This window comes from Anthonomus grandis, chromosome 12, assembly GCF_022605725.1.
Source record: "Anthonomus grandis grandis chromosome 12, icAntGran1.3, whole genome shotgun sequence".
Classification (NCBI taxonomy): domain Eukaryota; kingdom Metazoa; phylum Arthropoda; class Insecta; order Coleoptera; family Curculionidae; genus Anthonomus; species Anthonomus grandis.
In genome coordinates, this window is record NC_065557.1 from 23,573,199 (window position 1) to 23,594,163 (window position 20,965).

Here is a 20,965-nt window from a genome sequence, read left to right on the forward strand (position 1 = left end):
GCCATAGCCTTTAACTTTCACAGCCATATCTTGTTGATGATACTGCTAATATTCATAATATTAACTGATTTTTTGCATAAAACCATCAAAAGTTTTGTAGATATTGCTGATTATTATTGTGGAATTTGATAAAGATTGGCCAATAGGGTGGGACGTAAATACTTTTTAAACAGTCGGCAAGCCTCCTTTTTACTGTGTTTCATCAAAGTGCTTTTTAACTAACATAGTATCAATCAGGAAGACAGCTTACGTCAATTCAAACCAATTTTGAAAATTATTGTAGTTTAATTTATTTAAGTTCAAGTGCCTTCAATTGAAACACACTTCAGGCTATTGATATTAGGTGTAGAATTATCTACAATATTACAAACAAAGCAGGGTAAACCTGTTACAATTAGAGCCAAAATCAAGACACTATACCAAGTATACCATTTTAAATATTCTGTAAATGTGAATCTAGTTATTTTGAAAATCATTGCAGCCATATAACACTTTTCTTCTAACATTTTTTAATAGAGGTATAAGGAATTAAAAATAGCTGTATGCTTATTACACAACAAAATGAACAAAAGGCTGTGTTTCAATTCTGAATTAACCCTGAAAACAAATTATTGTATTGATTTTGTACCTAGTTAAGTTAATAGTGAAAATAAAAGTAAACATGTATCATAGATAAAGTACTTATGTATATAAATTGCCGGGATAAGATCTTCAATAGCACAAAGAATAATTAGTAAATATAAACTTACCCTCCACAGTGATCTTGTCAGAAATCGTTGTTTTTTCAGTTTCTGAGCCGTTTTCCGACATTTTACTAGGTGATCTTCTTTGGTTACACTTATTAGAGTCAACTATGGTGTTTCTACTCTATGTTGTACAATAAATAATCAAAAATTGTATAAAGAAAACCTATATAATAACTAATTTTAATATCACAGGTCGGTTATTCGTCAACAATAACTTAACATACGTAAACACGTAATCATGTATAATAAATTAATCGGATCGCTTGAGGATAATTGCAAACTGGACTGTAACGAATGAAATTAAAAGATATTCAAGCCTTTTAATATCACGAGCACACACAATCGTTCCAAAAAACTTTTTGTCAAAGCAAAAATAGAAACGTACGCCATATGCTTTTTCTTTTCTTTCATCCCCCCTAATTGACAGTTCTGTCATCTGTCAATTTAAGCGCTGGGTTTGTTGCAATTTTATCCAATGAAAATGCTATGATCGCTTTCCAAATCGTTTTTGAAAAGCAAATATTTAAAGGCAAATGTAAAATTTAGCAAAAATCGTTGACCTAAATTAAATGAAAATAGCATAAGATTGTTATTAAAAAGAGATTCTGATTTGACCCTTTCAGTCCGTTACCAAATAACTAAGAAACCTAAACAAGGTTTTCAGTTCTTATTGGTCAATATAAAATTATCAAATGCGCCTGTATTTTGGTTGCCTACCTACTAACGTTCCATTTCAAATAAAATCGATGAAATTATTTCAACTTTACCAGGCTCCTTCGAAAAGTACTAAATTTGCCTGTTGCGGTTTAACTCCTTTTGCGAAAATGTGAATGTATAAAATAACGTACTTTTTAATCTTTTCACGCGAGCTATATTTGCAATATGAAGTAGTAAAAGCGTGCAGGTATATCAAAATTCGTTTAAAGATTTGTGAACTATTTGAAATTTGATTTCCAAAATATTTCTTTGTACAATTTTATAAGCTATTTTAAAAATGAGTTTCTGTATGCCTACAGCAGGTTTTGAGTCGCAATATATTACTTGAAAATAAGATTTCTTATAACAACAATATCATCTCTAATTCACAGTCCTTTTCTTATAGCAGCAATCAATTACATAAGCATTAAAACTATTTTTATAAAATGGAAAGCGAAGTTTACTTTAAAGTTTAATAATAGACCTTTTAAAAGTAAAACTAAAAAAAACACGTAAGTATATGACCATCTTTTTCTTAAATGTATTTTTATTGTATGTACTTTTTATTTTATTCTGGCAATAAATTCCACAATTTTATTCAATTTTATTCCATAGTCGATAAATTTATTAACGCAGTGCTTTTAGACCTTCTTATGATGGATTTGCCAAGATTTATAATTGCACTAATGTCCTCCACCCCATAGCCGTAAGCTGTATATAGGATATAATAACATATTATATACGAGGTTGTTCCATACAAAAATACCCGAATTGGAGCGCTGCAGAGCATGCTGAAGCTTTGTTCTGTATAAATAGTTTCTATATTAAAGTCTATCGGGTTTTTGGAGATCTTGAAATAAGACTAATAACGCAACATATAACGAGCAATAGACGAACCCTAAATATGTATATGTATTTAGACGGTGGAATGTGGATGCTGCATCTTTCCTTTCCTCTTTGTTTAGGTACAAACTCTTTGCATAAGTTCACAAAATTAGGTATAGTGATACCTATTTAAATCAATTTGAGAAAGTTCTTGAAGTAGAATTACTTATTCTATTTTAATCGATTTTATTTTCTCTTTTTATTATTCTCTATAATTATTCTCTAATAGATATTATATCTCTATTTATTATACTTAGAAGGAATTAACACACACATGACATTTCTATCAGATACAGATAATATTAAGTGGGGCAGCCATATTTAGGCATCTGTTAATATCACTAAGATTTCCTATTACTGAACACAAATTTTAAAAGGAAGCGAAAAATTACCTTGTATGTATTTGTTAATTGAGCTCTTTTTGCTCGAGTGTGCATTCTATCCTCATATACAGGATGTTCATTTGAAAACTTCCCTCCATGGATTTATCGAAAATTACTGTTTAAAAAAAAAACGCCGAAATACGTCAAAAGGTTTGTCAAGGGGGACAACTTTCTAACCTAAAATTACTTCACCCCCTTTTCACCCACTGCCCTCCAGGATCATCCCCTTAAAAATCTTTAAGATCCCTTAAAGATCCTTAAGAAACCTTAAAGATCTTTCTAGGTCTTTTATTTTGACGTTTGATTTTTTTAAATCGGTCGATTCGTTTTCGAGAAAATTAGAAAAATCTTTGTTTATCTTAATTTGTTCAGATAGAAAACAAAAACATGAAAATATCAGTTTTTATTCCAATAAGTGTTCAAAATGTTGCCCGTTAGGATTTGCCAAATCTACAATTGGTTTATAATTTAAACGGAAACTACCAACATAAACAGCAATTCCGAAGATTAAACGTAGAAAAAACTAAATAACAACCTGAATTTTTTTCCGCATTCTTTTCATCAACACAGATATCCCGGGCGAACTGTATTTATTGTTATACCTGATGCTTAGTTATTTATAGTTGCTAAGGAAAATAAAGAATTTATTTTGCCGTCAGTTACATTTGTGACAGTCTTAGAATAGTGAAAATTTATTTGTTGAATTGAAGATTTTACTTCCAAAATGGTTTACACACTAGCCGAAAGAGTTAAAGTTATTCTAATTTATGGTGCCCAAATCAATGTGCTCGGCAAACTGCCGTCACGTTTAACGCCAAACATACGGAGAAGATAACTTCGCATAGGTATGTTTTGGACGTCTTGTTACTAAGTTTACTGAAACTGGATCTGTTGCAAATAAAAAACGTGATCACACAGTTACCAAACTTCGTAAATTTCATCCATTCAAAATGAAAATATTGCAAGAGTTAACCGAAGACGATTTCGATAGGCGAGTTGAGCTTTGTGAAAAAATGACAAGCGATTCATGATAATACTATTCATGTAAAGAATATCTGCTTCAGCGATGAATGCACATTTTATGTAAATGGATTTGTTAATAAGCATAACTGTAGATATAGGAGCAATGAAAATCCTCATGCATTTGTAGAAGGGCATACCCAGTACCCTCAAAAAATTAATGTATGAGCAGGCGTTTTAGGAAATAAAGTGCGATTGGGCCATTATTTATTAACGGAAATTTAAATGGAGACATTTATTTGGATTTGTTGGAAAATACCACCAATCCGCTTATCACTGAAACACTCTATTGAAAACCAAATCGATGATGATGGAAACCCTATACTTGATGAGGCTGAAATATATTTCCAGCAAGACGGCGCTCCTCCTCACTATGTTCTTCCCGTTCGGCAATGGCTAGACGACGAGTTTCCAGATAAATGGATGAGCGAAGGGGGCCTATAGAATGGCCTGCTAGATCTCCTGATATAACGCCGTTGTACTTTTTTCTATGGGGTCATTTGAAATCTAATTCTAATTCTATTACCTATTATAAAGTACCACGTAAAAGTCTAATGACTTGGATTTTTGTATATTTATTATTCATAAAGATTTTTAAAAAAATAATACATTTGCATTTTTTTCCTATAATCAAGACGTTTATTATTTTAAATTGAATTATTATAGGCAATGATTTGGCATAACAAAATTTATATATTTTATTTAACTGTTAATAGTTAAAAGCTATATTATTTGAAATAATTAAAATTAAAATATCCCAAAAGCCATTAAATCTTAAGAGATTATCCTCGAGTTTTACGTAGGATCTAACTATTGTAATAAAACAATTTTTGATTTTATTACTTTATAGGAATATGTCCATTTATAAATATAATTTTTTTTATGATATAATATAATACTTACCATTTCACCCTTAATTTAATTTCCACACCAAACACAATACCAAGAAATATAAAACACTTTATCAAATCGAATATTTTCTTTCTACCATTTTAAAATACGTCTAATTTATCTTCCGTTTTCTTGTGTGATTATCAAGAACTGATTAGCAAATGCCTGTCGTTTTAATTTATACCCCATGAACCTTACGAGTCCGAACTGAAAATATCAACCAAAATATGCAAGTCTGGACCAATTATTACAGCTCGACAAGTTTTCACGTTTATAGACAAGCTTGGCGATTTGCGAATACTGCATACTTATTATTCGAATTTGGTTTAAAAAAATGCAATTCTTTAATTACATATTTTTTTAATAATAACAAAAATTTAAAATAAGTGTTTAATTGTTAATAAACTATTTTATTTAATATCGCTCAGTCTGTATAGTTTGTTTTTAATCTTGCAATAGTTTTTTGAACTACTTCTACTCAATCGATTCTTACAAAACTTTCCGCACATATTTTAGTAGGTTTCCATGAAAATATTATATTATCTTATTTTATGTTTAACCCCACAGTATGAACCCCTGAGCAAGGGTGAAAGCAGCCTTTAAATTTTTAAATTAGAAGATCAAGTGATTTTAATTTTTTTTTGGGTCTGTCGCCCCTTTCGAGTGGCGCCCGCGTGCGTTGCAAACTCGGTTACGGGAGACCTGAATGCTAACAATGGAAGGAATATCCATTTTACTTTCACAATTTTTTGTGAGATTTAGGAAATATTCAGACGAATACGATTGGGTCGCTGGGTCATTCCTTAGCAAAGGCTGTAAAGGGATTTTTCAAGAAATGTTGGACGTCGCACAGGAGTATTTCATCAATCTGGGCGGCCAAAAGTCCGTTTTCCGAAATCGGGTCGGAAAAGATTTGATACATGTTTTTAGGTATCCAAGACTATAGTGCATCAAACCCAACTGTTATTTATTGTTTATGACTTATCAACGCTCTTAATTGTCACTTTAAGGTTAATAGTTTGTGAGGTCTCTATATCAAAGTGTTTAGAATGAAATAAATTTAATAATGTTTAATTTGAATTGTGTCGTACCTAGATTATTTTAAGAAAAGAAAAGTTATGGAATCTAATACAACAGGTAAGTACTTACAAACTGCATTTTTATTTTTTTACATTTATGGTATACTTTCTTTCGTATTCCATTTTTAAGATGATAACCTTTTAGTAATAAACATTAAAAAAAAATATATATCAAAAATGATTAAGTAAAAGTACCGGGATTTGCCGGGCATTGATATTAAATAGCCTACATATTTGTCTTCTATGGTACAAAAAATAAATGTCCACTTTTTTCAACTTTTTGAACTAACGCCTTAAAGGAGGGAGGAGGACATCTCAAAATATCGAAAATTTGAAATGTGACATTTCGTGATTTTTTCATGTTTTAGCTGCATCTGGCTTTCGAAATATGACACGTAGGATGCTATTTACATTTGTCAGGGAGTCAGAAGGTGTTAATATAACAGAAAAATGCAAAAATCTGGAAGGATACATCCTTAACTTTGGACCATTTTCTGATAAGGATGAAATAAAAGTAAAACGAGAAATTCGTCGGTTGAAGTCTGAAATTGTATCAAAGTGGAAAAAGTCACATGCTATATGGGATAAATTCGAAAAGAATAACAAAGGATGGCTGAATGGAATCATTTCACTTCCTAAACTTCTGAGCTCGTCCTCTGAAAGAGTTTGCCGTCCAAAAACAAAATTCTATGATTCGAGTGAAAGAACCAAGAGAAGAAAAACGGAAACTTTGAGAAGAGACAATGACCTGGAAGAACTTACCTTTGCAACTCAAGTAAAATTAGGTAAGTGAGTTAACAAAATAAATTACTTTTAGACGATTATTGAATCGTGTTTCGTGTGTGAATGCCATTTCCGGCATTGGCTAAAGGCCGAAAATGGCAGCATCAAATCTATCATCTAAAAAATATAAAGATCATAATAATAACCAACTTAAAGAAAGTACCGTTCAGATTAAAAAAAAATACACACATATCTATTTATCATAATTTTATATTATTAAAATAAAAAAGGAATTAGGTTCCTATTCTTAATTTATAAAAGTTTAATTTAGCGCATCGTCTGCAGACCTATAGTTATTCTTTGAAGGAAACTTACAATTCCTGCCGCAACCTGCTTCGGTCCAGCTCTGGCATTGGCACCTCCTGATCCTGCATGCCGTAAATAAACGTCATTAATGAACCTCGACTCATTTTCCTCAAAGCGAGTCTGAAATGCCTGTCAAATGTTATCATCATCTGCTGTTCGGTGTTGTTCGGTAACCCAATATATGCAGACCAGGTTTTTCTTTGTAGGACACTTAAAATTTCCTGCTGCAGCCTACTTTGATCCCACTCTAGCATTGGCACCTTCTAATCCTGCATTCCGTAAAATAAATGCAATTAAAGTATCGCGACTTATTTTCCTCAAAACGGGTCTTAAATGCCTATCAAATATATTCACCATGTGCTGTTCGGTGCTGCTCCTTTCAGATATAACGTATCGGCTATTATCATTTGCAGCCATTTTCAAAATTATATTTTCGGATTGAAATATTTATAATCACGGGTATATGACAACTAACTTTGTTTTTGACATATTTGTCAATATCCCAGAATATTTGATTTAATAACACATATTTGCTGTAAGTGGATGGTAGATACATAGGTTTTTAAACCCAATTATTAACCGTTTTGTTGCTTTTCTTTTCTAGCTAATGAAGGGAAACGTGATGCTTCTCTCGTGTTGAAAGAAATCACTTCTATACCCAAACCAGCCACTGCCTATAAAAAAGCGTTCAGTGCAAGTAAATCCAAAGAGAAGGTACAACTAACACCGCAACAAGCGTTATTAATGTTCATCGAAGCAGATTTATCAAAGAGGCAGTACGAAATCATAAGAAGTTATAATCCATTTATGTATCCATGCTACAGCAAGATCCAAGAAGTCAAAAAAGAGTGTTACCCCGACAAAGAATCTATTACTGTCACCGAAACTTTAGCATTATACAAGATATTAAGCTTCAGAATTTGATGGATCACACTGTATCCAGATTACTGACAGATCTTTACGAAGTAGTTAAAACGCTTGACGAAGAAGAAAGAAATGCCTTGGAACTCATATGTAAATGGGGATGCGATGGAGCGCAACAAGGGCAATCCAAACAAAAATTTGTATGTGACTCCGACACGGACGCTAACTTGTTCCAAAGCTCACTTGTCCCTTTACGGCTTATTTGTTCCTTAAATGGAAAAATACTATGGCAGAACCCCACTCCTTCATTTCCTCGTTATTGCCGCCCAATCAGGCATAAAAGAAACCGCAGATGTGACAAGAGAAGAAATATCATATATCAAAGATGCTTCAAAAAATTTGAACAAAACGAAAGTCCAAATGAAAGCAAATATTGCTTGCGAGGTATCGCATACAATGATGTTGACAATTGTCTATGGAAAGGTGAGTATAAAAACAAAAATTGAAAATGTTTATTACTATTTTAAGAATCGAACCCGAAACATGATTATTAGGTTTTATTGTTGTAGTTCTATCTAATAATTAAAAAAAAAACATTTCAGGTGTGCAACTCTGTGACAAGCAAATCATCTACAATGAGGTGCTACATATGTGGCTTAACTTTAAAGGATTTTAACTGTATCCAAAAAAAGGGGACATAATTAATGTGGAAACTTTTGAGTTTGGTTTATCTATTCTTCATGCCCGAATACGATTTTTTGAAGCTGTTTTACATTTGGCCTATAAACTACCAGTACAAAAGTGGCAGCTTAGAAGCGATGAAGAAAAAGAAAAAGTCAAACTCAGGAAACTCGCAATCCAAAGCGAATTTAAGTCAAAGATGGGTCTCATTGTAGATGTCCCAAAGGCAAATTTCGGTAACACGAATGACGGCAATACCAGTAGACGATTTTTTGCAAACCACGAACTGTCTGCAGAAATTACTGGTATAGACGCGACATTTATCTATAGTCTGAAAATTATTCTGGAAGTTTTGTCGAGTGAGGATGAGGTGAATACGAAAAAATTTTCGGTTTTCGCTACAGAAACGGCAGAACTTTATATCCAGCTGTATCCTTGGCATCCGATGACCCCCAAGCTCCACAAAATACTTATCCATGGGCCTCAAGTGATAAAACATGCTTTGCTGCCAATCGAACAACTGTCTGAGGAGGCTGCTGAAGCCAGGAACAAATACATACGCCTCTATCGCCAAAACTTGGCAAGCAAATTTTCTCGACAAGAATGTAACGCGGACATATTAAACAGGTGAATTATCTTTATTTAGTACTAATAATAACTGTTATGTACCGTCTTTTTTTACAGACTTCTTCTAAACTCGTATTCTGTAATGACGGGAATGAGACCGAGAAGAAGAAAGTTGTCGGAACCTTTCTCAAAAGACCCCATATCAATGCTACAGTCGACTGTATTTAATTAGTATTTACTGTAGTATTATTTTGCAGTATTTACTGTAGGTAGTATTGACTGTATTAATTGTTATCATGTTAGAAACATGATTACAAACCAAAAATAATTTTGGCCGCCCAGATTGATGAAATACTCCTATGTGCGTCGATGGCCCCACAGATTCCATTATTTTAGTGAATACTTGTTTTTTGTTTTCAATGGATTCGTCAATATATCCTTCGACAACTTCAAAGTGATCAAATATTGTCTCTCACTGAATGATGAAATATTGATGAAATTTAGGTGTTTATTTACTCCAAATACTTGTATACATTTTTGTAGAATATCTAATATCTAGTTTTTTTTATTGATAGGTCTTTATTTTTTTTTACTTTGTAGATAGATTATTTATTTAATTATATTATTGTCTACATCGTTAGTCTTAAAATATATTGATTAGTTAAATTCCAGTGAATTGCCTACTTAAGAAAATAACGTTTTATAAACTTTTATAAACTGCAGAAATATGAATTTGTTGGTCTTTTGTTTGCATAGAGGCATTTTTGTACTTTATCGTTGTATTTTAGCAAATAAAAAAACATTTATTTTTATTAATATTTTATTTATTCCAAATAATATCTAACAAAAATTAAAATTAACTGCGTCGGACTCGCATTGGGTTAAATAACGGCCCTAGGAATACAGGAATAATTAATTTCATCAGTAAAATAAATTTGACACACAATCTAAAATGAGACAAGGTACGCTACTTTTTTCCTCGAGTTTATTTCAGTTAAGAAAAAATTTACGTTTGTCTAAAAACTATTATTTTCATATAGGTTAATTTTTTAAAATCTAAACTGCATTATTTTTCTAGCAGACAACAATGGAACATGTAGAATAAGCAATCCAAAAATGTCCTCAACGAGTTTTTCAGAACTTCGGTAGCAAGTAAATATTGCTGTGCAATAAGGAAAGAGTTTTAAAAAAATGCAGTTCAGATAAATATATTTTAAAAGAAACATCTATTTCACTTTTTAATCATTGGTAACAAACACCCCAATTAGATGTATTTTAAATGCTTCTGCATTAACATTACTTATCACGTTAACAAAAAAAATTAACAACTACATAAGACATATCCTGGACAAATTAACAATAATTTTAGAACAAACAAGAAACACTAATAGTCAGAATCGGAATCATCATTTTCTTCATAGTCAGATTCCTCACAGTCTTTCTGCTCCTCCTCCTCCTCTTTAAAGCTGTTTATCTTCTTTACTTCTTGCTTCGCTGACTTTTGGTGGAAGACGAATGAAATATATTTACATACGTCCCAAATTTGCTTTAGAACCTAAAAAATAGATAACTATCTTAATATTTTGGAATACATTTAGAAGATGAGACTCATTTATCATTATTGTACCACTTTGACTTAGGTTGGAAACAATGCCATTTTACCTAATTATCTTTTGATAATTTTTTATACGTATAAAAAAATTTCGTACATAAAAGTTGTATAATAAATTACATCTCATAATAAAATACCAATAATATTCTGATTTCGCTAGATGTGGTGTCCTTATTTACCAATATTCCAACAAACCTAACTTATACAAATAGCCTTGGCCAAAAACACAATCACATTGCAATCTGACAATAGATCAATTTCTTCAGTTATTAAAGTTCACCCTTAAAAATAATTATTTTAATTTTGGGGGTTATTTCTATAAACAGATTTTTGGGTTAGGAATTGGTAATTGTCTGCCTCTAATTTGTGCAGAAAAAAATAGCTCTCTGTGACGTAATTTTAAAAAAGGTAAATTTTAAGATTCGCTACATAAAAAAAACTTCTATTTATTATATAGCAAATATGTAAGGGATATCCGTTTATGTGGTACAAATATTTTAAAGGTATATCTAGATGTCTATATAATGATATGTATTTAAAACTAGTAAATTTTAATTCATGTTATTAAGTTAAAAAAAAAACACAAGGCGAAACGTCAGCAGTAATAAAATTTATAACCTAGGTTTTATTTGACTCCACATCTAATTAACTTAGCAAGAAGCATAAAAGTTTATTTACATATGAAAACATTTGTTTTACTAGCGATATAATAAATTAAACCTTAAGCAGAACTTCAACTCCCTCATCTTCGATGAACGTTCGCCGGACGCAACGTTACGTACAAAAAATTTTTATACTGAGTTATGTTCGAAAATAGTCAATACTTACGCAGTTTATGGACGCCCACCGCTTCTAAACAGGGTGTTCATTTGAAAACTTCCCACCACGGATTTATCGAAAACCACTATTTAAAAAAAAAAACGCCAAAATACGTCAAAAGGCTTGTCAAGGGGGACAACTTTCTAACCTAAAATTACTTCACCCCCTTTCACCATCTGCCCCCCAGGGTCATCCCCTTAAAAATTTTAAATGGCAAGGGGTATCGAGTAATAGCTCGTTTAAAAGGTCTTTCAAAGTCTTTTATTTTGACGTTGGATTTTTTTTAAATTGGTCGATTCGTTTTCGAGAAAATTAGAAAAATCTTTGTTTATCTTAATTTGTTCAGATAGAAAACAAAAACATGAAAATATCAGTTTTTATTTCAATAAGTGTTCCCTTCGCCCTATCCGTTTATCTGGAAACTCGTCGTCTAGCCATTGCCGAACAGGAGGAACATAGTGAGGAGGAGCGCCGTCTTGCTGGAAATATATTTCAGACGCCGAGATTCCATATAAATGGATAGGGCGAAGAGGGCCTATAGAATGGCCTGCTAGATCTCCTGATATAACGCCGTTAGACTTTTTTCTATGGGGTCATTTGAAATCTATTGTGTTTACTCCCCAACCTGAAAGTTTGGATGAACTTCCTCAACGCATCATCGACAGCTGCCATGATATCCCACAACATGTTTTTGAAAATGTCCGTCAGGAATTTGAACATCGCCTATATCATTGTTTGGCCAAAAACGGGCAATTTTGTACACTTATTGAAATAAAAACTGATATTTTCATGTTTTTGTTTCCTATCTGAACAAATTAAGATAAACAAAGATTTTTCTAATTTTCTCCAAAAAAAAATCCAAAAAAAAATCCAACGTCAAAATAAAAGACTTCGAAAGACCTTTTAAACGAGCTATTACTCGATACCCCTTGCCATTTAAAATTTTTAAGGTGATGACCCTGAGGGGCAGAGGGTGAAGGAATTTTAGGTAAGAAAGTTGTCCCCCTTGACAAACCTTTTGACGTATTTCGGGGTTTTTTTTTAAACAGTGGTTTTCGATAAATCCGTGGTGGGAAGTTTTCAAATGAACACCTTGTATACTAGTAATAGCTGCAATCGCATTAGAAGATATGTTAGTAAGATTACACATTATCAATGTTTACTTTTGATATTGATTTAAGATGTTTGAATAAATCTTAGAAAGTCCAGTTCAGAGATCTATTAGAATCTTTGATGTGTCGCAGATGCCGCAGTAACTAGTCCGTAAGCCTATGTCGTATTTATTGTAGGATGATATACATGTTTAAATGGCAAAATTTTATATTGTTTATCTATGAAATCATTTTAAATATATGTAAAACCCCATGTTTTATAGTATTTTTTATTTTTCTTTCGAAAATGTCAATTTTTAGAAAGAAAATAATATCACAACAGTGTATTTTTTTGGCTGTTACTTTTAGACAGGTCAAAACGGAGTCCACCGAGTCCGTGTAATAAATATTAAAAGTACTTAATAAAACCTTTTAAATGAGGTAACACAAGATTTCTATTTAATGCATTTATTCAAGATGGCGCTTATGTGTTATTTTGACATTTAGAACTGTCGTTTTTATGTCAAAATAAAATAGTGATGCATTTATTTTCGTACACTGATTTTTACCTATTCAAAAATCAGAAAAATGTAAAACGTTAAAATAAAAAAAAATACTTTTTTATTAGGCCGCCATTTTAAAACGAGTTAAGATATGGGTCTAATATTTCAGGGTTATAAAGTACTCATTGAGACCTTTAAAATGAGGTACCACACGACCCCCCTTTCTATTTAAAATTTTTTCTCAAGATGTCGCCCAGCCGCCATCTTGGAATTTACAACTACCTAGTTTACAGTGAAAAATAGTATCTATAGACCAATTTACTTATGCCAAGTTTCAAACAATTTTTTTGACCCGTTCAAAAAATAAATGGGGGGGGGGGGGGGGGGGGGGCCTTTAAAGAAAAGCACTGTATATAAATATCAAACTGTTCCCATATAAGAGGCAGGTTTTTCCTTGGTATGTACCAAAATACGATCTGGCAATAATTTCCAGAATAAATCCGATTTATCTGAATTATGCAGCAGATATACAGGCATAAAATCTCTGATTGTTAAAAAATATGCTTACCACATCAGCAAGTCCTTTTTTATCCCAACAATGATACCACAGCGATAAATCCGAGGTGCAATCCGCCTCATCAGGCGGATTTTTGATTGGAATTTTATTAAGGCATGTTTTGCATTTCAATTTTGCGTGTGTATCCGATTCGGTATTTTCTAGTCTGAAATTAATATAATTTAGCTTAAAATAGTTTAAACAAAAATCAAATAGCTCATAAACCTAAAAAGATCCCGTAATTCCGCAACACTAAAATGCCTTGCGGTCTCTTCATTCATATCAACTATAGTGGAACTAAGAGCTTTTTTGTGAGCTTGTCTTTGGAATATTTTTTCTTCGATCGTACCAGCCTAAAAAAGATAATAAATTCCATAATTATTAAGATATTTGTTTTTACTTAATTTACCGAAAAAAATCTATAAATGTAGCATGGTTTTTGCTGCCCGTCCCTCCACACTCTTGCCATGGCTTGTTCATCATTTGCTGGATTCCAATCAGGATCATACATTACCAGTCTGTTAGCTCCTATCAAGTTTAATCCACATCCTAAAAATAAGTTAAGCGAATATTACCTATTTTATACTTAGAGCAATTTTTATTGCATGGCTTTTTAAAAGTAAGCAGCAAAAATTCTCAAAGACGCCTAAAATGCTTTCATCAAAAAATAATACCAATTTATAATTAGTACTTTGAATACATATTATTTACAAATACCGGCTTAAGCATTATCAAAATTGCCTATGCTAGGGCCAAATAACAAAAAATAAAGGTTTTTCTGGGTGGTAAACCTTGGTAAAATAGTTTAAAAAACGTTTTGTAAGATATTCTACATAATGATGCCACCTTAGGTTTTTGTTGAAAATGTTTCATAAATTTTAGCCTTATTAGCACCTTAATCTATATTACGATATTAAATTTCACAGCTCCTATACATAAAAATATTGAACTTAAGTCATTTAAAGCTATGGCTAAAAAAACCACAGAGTTTAAGTTTCCTCAACAGAATACCACAGCAAACAGTATCAAAGGCCTTTGATTGATCGCAAAACACAGCTGCGGAAAATTCTCCATAATTAATTTGGGTCATACAAGCTATAAAAAAAATGTATACAGGGTGATTGATGGATTGAAAATTTGGCAACATGGGTTTTAGTTGATGATCCAACGATTAAAAATATTTTTAGCGATGCAGCGTTGCCGCTTATACCAAAAAGTAGTAGCAACTTTGTTATTTTAAATGGAATACCCTGTATATTTTTTTATTTTCCGATCCGCTATCACTTTATGATTGGTTCTGTATAAGGTGTTATATATATATATATATATATATGTTACCTATACCTATCTTTAGTGGTTTTCGAGAAATTAATTATTTTCTTTATTTTTTGACGAAAACATAGATCCAAATAAATTTGTATTACTACGGCACTGGAACGCGCAGAACCTTGAAATTATAAACGTAATTTATGAAAGTATTGTACATTATTTTTCACTATGAAAATTTGTTCTACGTTATACAGGGTTGCTCAAAATTAGTGATTTTACCGCTAGATACAAAAATTGTAAAAAGTGCATTATTTTAAATGGAACACCCTGTATATTATAACATATTCTAAAAGGAAATTAAAATCCCTGTCTAAAGAGGTATTATGTTCCTATACCGAAGTAGTTCGGTTTCGGAAATAAAAGCAATTTTCTGTAAAAATCGGAATATTTTGACATATTTGCTTTAGTTGGCCATGAAAGGTCATGATGAAACAATGCTATGCTATTGATGTTTGACAGTGACATTTAGTTGATTAATAGTAAATACGCTTGGGTGTTTTTTTTAAAATAGTGACCTAAAAATTCATTAAAATGGAAAGAAATAAATTTGGTTCACAGCTTAAAAATGATACAAGATTATAAGTAATTTACAATACATTTTCAAAATGATTGCCATTGACTTCTAACCAATTCAAAATCCTGCGTTGTACAGCATGTGTTGTCGCTGCTTGTATTTCAGAAGGATCTAGTTCACCAATGCAATTGATAACTCGTTGACGTAGTTCCTGTTTACTGTTTACCGGTGTCTTGTATACCATTTGCTTTAAATTACCCCAAAAGTAAAAATCAAGTGGTGTAAAATCAGGTGATCCCGCAGGCCAGTCCCATGGTCCCAAACGCCTAAACCAGCGGTCATCGAATTTCTCAAATAACTCACGTGTCACCTCCTCAGTGCAATGAGCAGGTGCCCCATCCAATTGGAACCAGCAAGTGCGATAATCTTCAAGCGTTAAATTTTCCAGAAAATCTTCTACTACTGAGCGCAAAATCTGAATGTATTTATGGGAGTTTAATGACCCGTCGTAAATAAAAAAAAGCTATTTGATTGTCTTTTAGTAAACAAAAAACATTAAAACTAAATTTTTCTTGAAACCCCATTTCCTTAACCGCGTGTGGATTTTGATTAGCCCAAAAATGTTAATTTCTTCTATTAAAAATACCTTCTCTAGAAAACTTTGCTTCGTCTGTCCATATTATTTTTTTTAGAAAGTTTGGATCCTCTTGAGTGCCTGTCAGAAGTATCTCACAATATTGAATGCGACGTTGGTAATCATCCGGTTTCAGCTGGTGAACTTTTGAATATTTAAAGGAAGGCATATTATTGTCGTTCAGAATTCTTTGCACAGAATAATAAGTTAGGCCTAAATCATCTGCTGCACTCCGGATGGAAGCTTGTGGATATGCGTGAAATAAAACATTCACGATGTTGTCCTCATCAGACGTTACAGGCTTGGGCAAACTTGTATCATTTTTAAGTTGTGAACCAAATTGTATAAAGTTATTTTGTATTCGCACAAATTTTCTTTTATCCATTTTTTGTAAATTCGGGTACATTTCATTGAACTTTCTGCATGTTCTTGCTACAATTTTGTCACATTGTCCATGAATAATAAATAGATTCATCAAAACTTCATTTGAATAACTATTTCTTTCCATTTTAATGAATTTTTAGGTCACTATTTTAAAAAAACACCCAAGCGTATTTACTATTAATCAACTAAATGTCACTGTCAAACTAAATGTCAATGGCCAACTAAAGCAAATATGTCAAAATATTCCGATTTTTACAGAAAATTGCTTTTATTTCCGAAACCGAACTACTTCGATATAGGAACATAATACCTCTTTAGACAGGGATTTTAATTTCCTTTTAGAATATGTTATAATATACAGGGTCTTCCATTTAAAAAAATGCACTTTTTACCATTTTTGTATCTAGCGGTAAAATCACTAATTTTGAGCAACCCTGTATAACGTAGAACAAATTTTCATAGTGAAAAATAATATACAATACTTTCATAAATTACGTTTATAATTTCAAGGTTCTGCGCGTTCCAGTGCCGTAGTAATACAAATTTATTTGGATCTATGTTTTCGTCAAAAAATAAAGAAAATAATTAATTTCTCGAAAACCACTAAAGATAGGTATAGAAACACCTTATACAGAACCAATCATAAAGTGATAGCGGATCGGAAAATAAAAAAATATACAGGGTATTCCATTTAAAATAACAAAGTTGCTACTACTTTTTGGTATAAGCGGCAACGCTGCATCGCTAAAAATATTTTTAATCGTTAGATCATCAGCTAAAACCCATGTTGCCAAATTTTCAAAAAAAAATTATTTTCCGTTCTCCGTAAACGTCTAAGGTACCATCAACCATCAATCACCCTGTATAGCATCATTAATATTCGTCCCTTTCAAAAAATCAAATTGGGATACGCTGAGAATATTATTTGATCTTTAAAAGTTCGTCACCCTAAATTTAATCCACTTTTCAATTAATAATTAACTTAGAGACTCTTAGAGACTGTGGAATCACCAGAAAAACGGAAAAACTCTCTGGTATTAAGAAAAAATGGACAACTACTTTTATTCCGGTATTAAACTGAATAACTATTTATTAATAATAGATTATGCTTTGAATATAAACAAAATTACCAATTATGAACTCTTCATGCTTTCTCTTTTTTTAACGAACTTCATTAAAGTAAAAGTAGCTATCTGATAAAAACTGGAAATTAAATATTTTATAATTAATAATTCATGTTTTAAGATACAAATTTTGAACATAATATGCCATTTTTCTATCAAGACAATAAAAAAACATAAACTCAGTCCTGTTAATAAAACCGAAGATTTTACACACACACATCATATTCAAGTTTCTATTTAGGGTTGTTTCTATGATGAATAACCTATTCTACGCCTATTGTATTAACCCTATTCTACGTTTATGATGATGGTTTTTCCTTGCTTGATGTTATGACAGTATCGGTATTTACTTGTGAAAATTCGGCTTAAATCGCTATTTTTCGATGGTGCGGCACAAACGGCAGAAGTTCTTACCTTCGTAACAATCCACAATAAGCCTCAAATAATACCTTTTCCGTTTTCAACCAAAAACTAAAAAAACACAGAACGTCACGAATGCTCAGTGTAAACATAAAGCCATTTCACAAGACACATTTGAAAATGTGTTTAAACTTGACAATCGAGAAACCGTGAATATTTTTTTAAAGAAAACATCCCCTTGCCCCTGAGCATATGTTAAACTCAAATAAAGTTATTGTTTACTAGTCTTTCAATTCTCTAAGAACATTCAACTTTTTATTTGTTTCAGAGCAGCATCTAATACGAATGTAGCAAAAGATAAAATAATATAATAATAATATTTAATAAAATTAATATTTATTCTTGTTTGTAGTAAATAAGGATACTGTAGCACGTGTAATTATAATTTCCACTACGCATTTGAAATTATGATTACTAATAAATGATCATGTCTCGCAGAAGTTATATAAATGTCCTGTGTGTAGCAAAAGCTAATCAAATATTTTCTTATCTTAATTTGAGTAAGAAAAAATGGGATCATAAAAGAGACTAAATGAAGTGAAATAAGACAAACTATAAAAGATCCATCATTAATAGATACAAACAATTATAAATTAGCCCTTATAATTTTTTTTTGTTATCAAGGCCTAAAGGCCTTTTCTTTAAAGTAATTACTCCCTTTAAGAAAAAATAGTTGTTAGAGAAGTACCTGGAACCTTTTATCTAAAAGGCCTCTAATAATGATCCAACTTTTTTTCTTAGATGTAAAATATTTTTTTTTACAACTAGCAGTTATTGTAAGAAAAATTCAACAAATACAACATGGGGTTTTAACTTTTTAATTTTCTTTCAGCAAAGAAAAATTATTTGCGTCATTTATCTGCTAACCATAATTAAATATGAAACCCTTGATAAGATGATGAAAATTGACATATTATAATAATTCCGTCATAAAAATTTGGGAAAAATTGGAGGTATTGCCGAAAGTTGTTTCTCGTACGCCATATTAGAAGAACTTATCTGATTATTTATTTTAACACTTTGCGCCCTGTTTTTTCAAATACACTTTTTTAAATATTTAAAACTATTTCCATGCAGACCAAAATTTCCTAAGAAGGATAAAGTGTGTCAGCGTCAATGCTTTTTTTAGGCCCAGAAATATTATTATACGATTTTTTATTGGTTTTAAAACATGGAATACCTGATCTGTGAAGTAAGTTACACCATCTTCAATGCAATGCCGCTCTTTGAAAGCAAATTAATTTTTTGACAACAGTCTATCTTCCTGAGCATTTTGAGATGCTGCTAGAGAGGGCTATTCATGTCCCTTTTATTCTCTGGTTTGTGTAAAACATTAATGAATAGATTATTATAAATATTTTACTAATTGATTATTATTTATATTTTTTCTTACTTCTATGGTAGAGAAATATATTACTTAGTGTACAGTACGTATACGTACAGATAAAGGAAATCACAAATATAATGACTTACCTCCTGCTTTAGAACTCAGCATAAAAATAAATTCCTTTGAATCGGGCTTGTTAAAATTTTCCACCACTTTGGCACGTTGCTTTATACTCATCTTTCCATCTAGTCTAACGTACTGATAACCTCTAAAAAAATGATAATTACTTTATTGTTTTTATTCTAAGAGCATTAATTTTAAGACGTTATTTTAGTAATAAAGCATCTATTATGGACAAAAAAGCCAGCGTGAAAAAAATCAAATTGTTTTGCTTTCCAGCTTTAAATAACTATGGAAAAAATAAAAATAATTAAGCAACTTTTCCCCAGTTCAACCAACCTTATGTCTTTTACAGTTTCCTGAATTCTTTAAAAAAAAATAAGAAACGAATTTTTAATATATTTTTTTCAATATCGCAAAAAATGCAAAAATATTAGAAAATTTTCAAATTCCTTAATAAAGTTTTAATAAACTTTGCCCAATTTAACTAACTTTTTATCTTTTATGGTTTCAAAGATCTTAATAGTTACCCTTGTATTTGGGACACCCTGTATATATGATCATTTTAGTAGTCTGAAATACAGATTTATGATTATTACTATTGTAAATAATTAATTTACCAATAAATGTCTATTTGATAGGGGAAGCGACAATGGGTAAGATCAAGATATCCAATGGGAAACCGAGGTTAAAGGCCAGTTCAGAGATCTATTAGAATCTTTGATGTATCGCAGATGCCGCACTAACTAGTCCGTACGCCTATGTCGTATTTATTGTCGCATGATATACATGTTTAAATGGCAAAATTTTATATAGTTTATCTATGAAATCTAAATATACGTAAAACCCCATGTTTTACACTATTTTTCTTTCGAAAATGTCAATTTTTAGAAAGAAAATAATATCAAAAAATTGACCGCGGACTAAAATCCCAGCATCTTACAAAATATTTTAAACCCTTCCAGCACTCACAGACTTCTCACCTCTTTTTAGCCAGTCTATTAAACAAAGATAAAACACCTGCGTTCTGGCGATTCCTACTTTAGGCTGTGCAAGTGATTGTGTATCTCTCTCTATCCCACTGATTGTGAGGATTACGGGGCCGTACCCAAATAAATTGTTGAGCTGTTTTTGTATTACTTTCGCCGTGTTTTTAAAGAGATCTTTATGGATGGGTCTATCACCTTTAATAGTTAAGAGGGGGGTCATGTGTATATTATTAAGTAAAATACATGTTTGTAAAATATAAACGTATGAAAGTGAAGAATTTAGAATTTGGCCTATATTCGTCTAAATTGTTTGCAGTTTTTACTGTGAGGAAGTATGTTTTTTTTTTATTTGTGTTTGTGGATTTGTTTGGGTATTATACCTAAAGACCTTAAAATGTTTCGACCCTGGGAAAATAGGCAGGAAAATTTGGCAAATGAAGAGGAAAGTGTGCGGGCTTATGGTGACCGTGGGTGCACAAGAAAGACAATAACATTTGCGATGAAAACAATGAGAGTGATCGGGACAGTGATTTAGAGTTACATAGTTCTGATACTTCATTTTCTAGTGTTGAGGAAGCAAGAAGAAGCAAGGGAAGTAGAAGCTACAAGGGAAAATCAAGCAGTTCTGAAACAAAAATTTTA

At 31.5% G+C, this 20,965-nt stretch overlaps 2 protein-coding genes across 3 annotated transcripts in view; both read right to left on the reverse strand.

Annotated features, from left to right (window-relative positions):
* The window catches only part of LOC126742792 (eukaryotic translation initiation factor 4E transporter-like), an 83,576-nt gene extending 82,420 nt beyond the window's left edge, over positions 1-1,156 (reverse strand). Inside the window, exons 1-2 of the mRNA XM_050449587.1 lie at positions 971-1,156; positions 750-909 (exon numbers count right to left, since the gene is read on the reverse strand). Coding sequence (XP_050305544.1) covers positions 750-810 — 61 coding nt within the window. The 5' untranslated portion in view covers positions 811-909; positions 971-1,156. The remainder of the gene's footprint in view (positions 1-749; positions 910-970) is intronic.
* Positions 1,157-10,108: 8,952 nt separating this feature from the next.
* The window catches only part of LOC126743012 (DNA repair and recombination protein RAD54-like), a 41,469-nt gene continuing 30,612 nt past the window's right edge, over positions 10,109-20,965 (reverse strand). For both annotated transcript variants that reach the window (XM_050449928.1, XM_050449930.1), the window contains 5 exons: positions 19,361-19,482; positions 13,892-14,031; positions 13,708-13,835; positions 13,495-13,648; positions 10,109-10,456 (listed from right to left, as the gene is read on the reverse strand). In XM_050449928.1, coding sequence (XP_050305885.1) covers positions 10,286-10,456; positions 13,495-13,648; positions 13,708-13,835; positions 13,892-14,031; positions 19,361-19,482 — 715 coding nt within the window. In that variant the 3' untranslated portion in view covers positions 10,109-10,285. The remainder of the gene's footprint in view (positions 10,457-13,494; positions 13,649-13,707; positions 13,836-13,891; positions 14,032-19,360; positions 19,483-20,965) is intronic.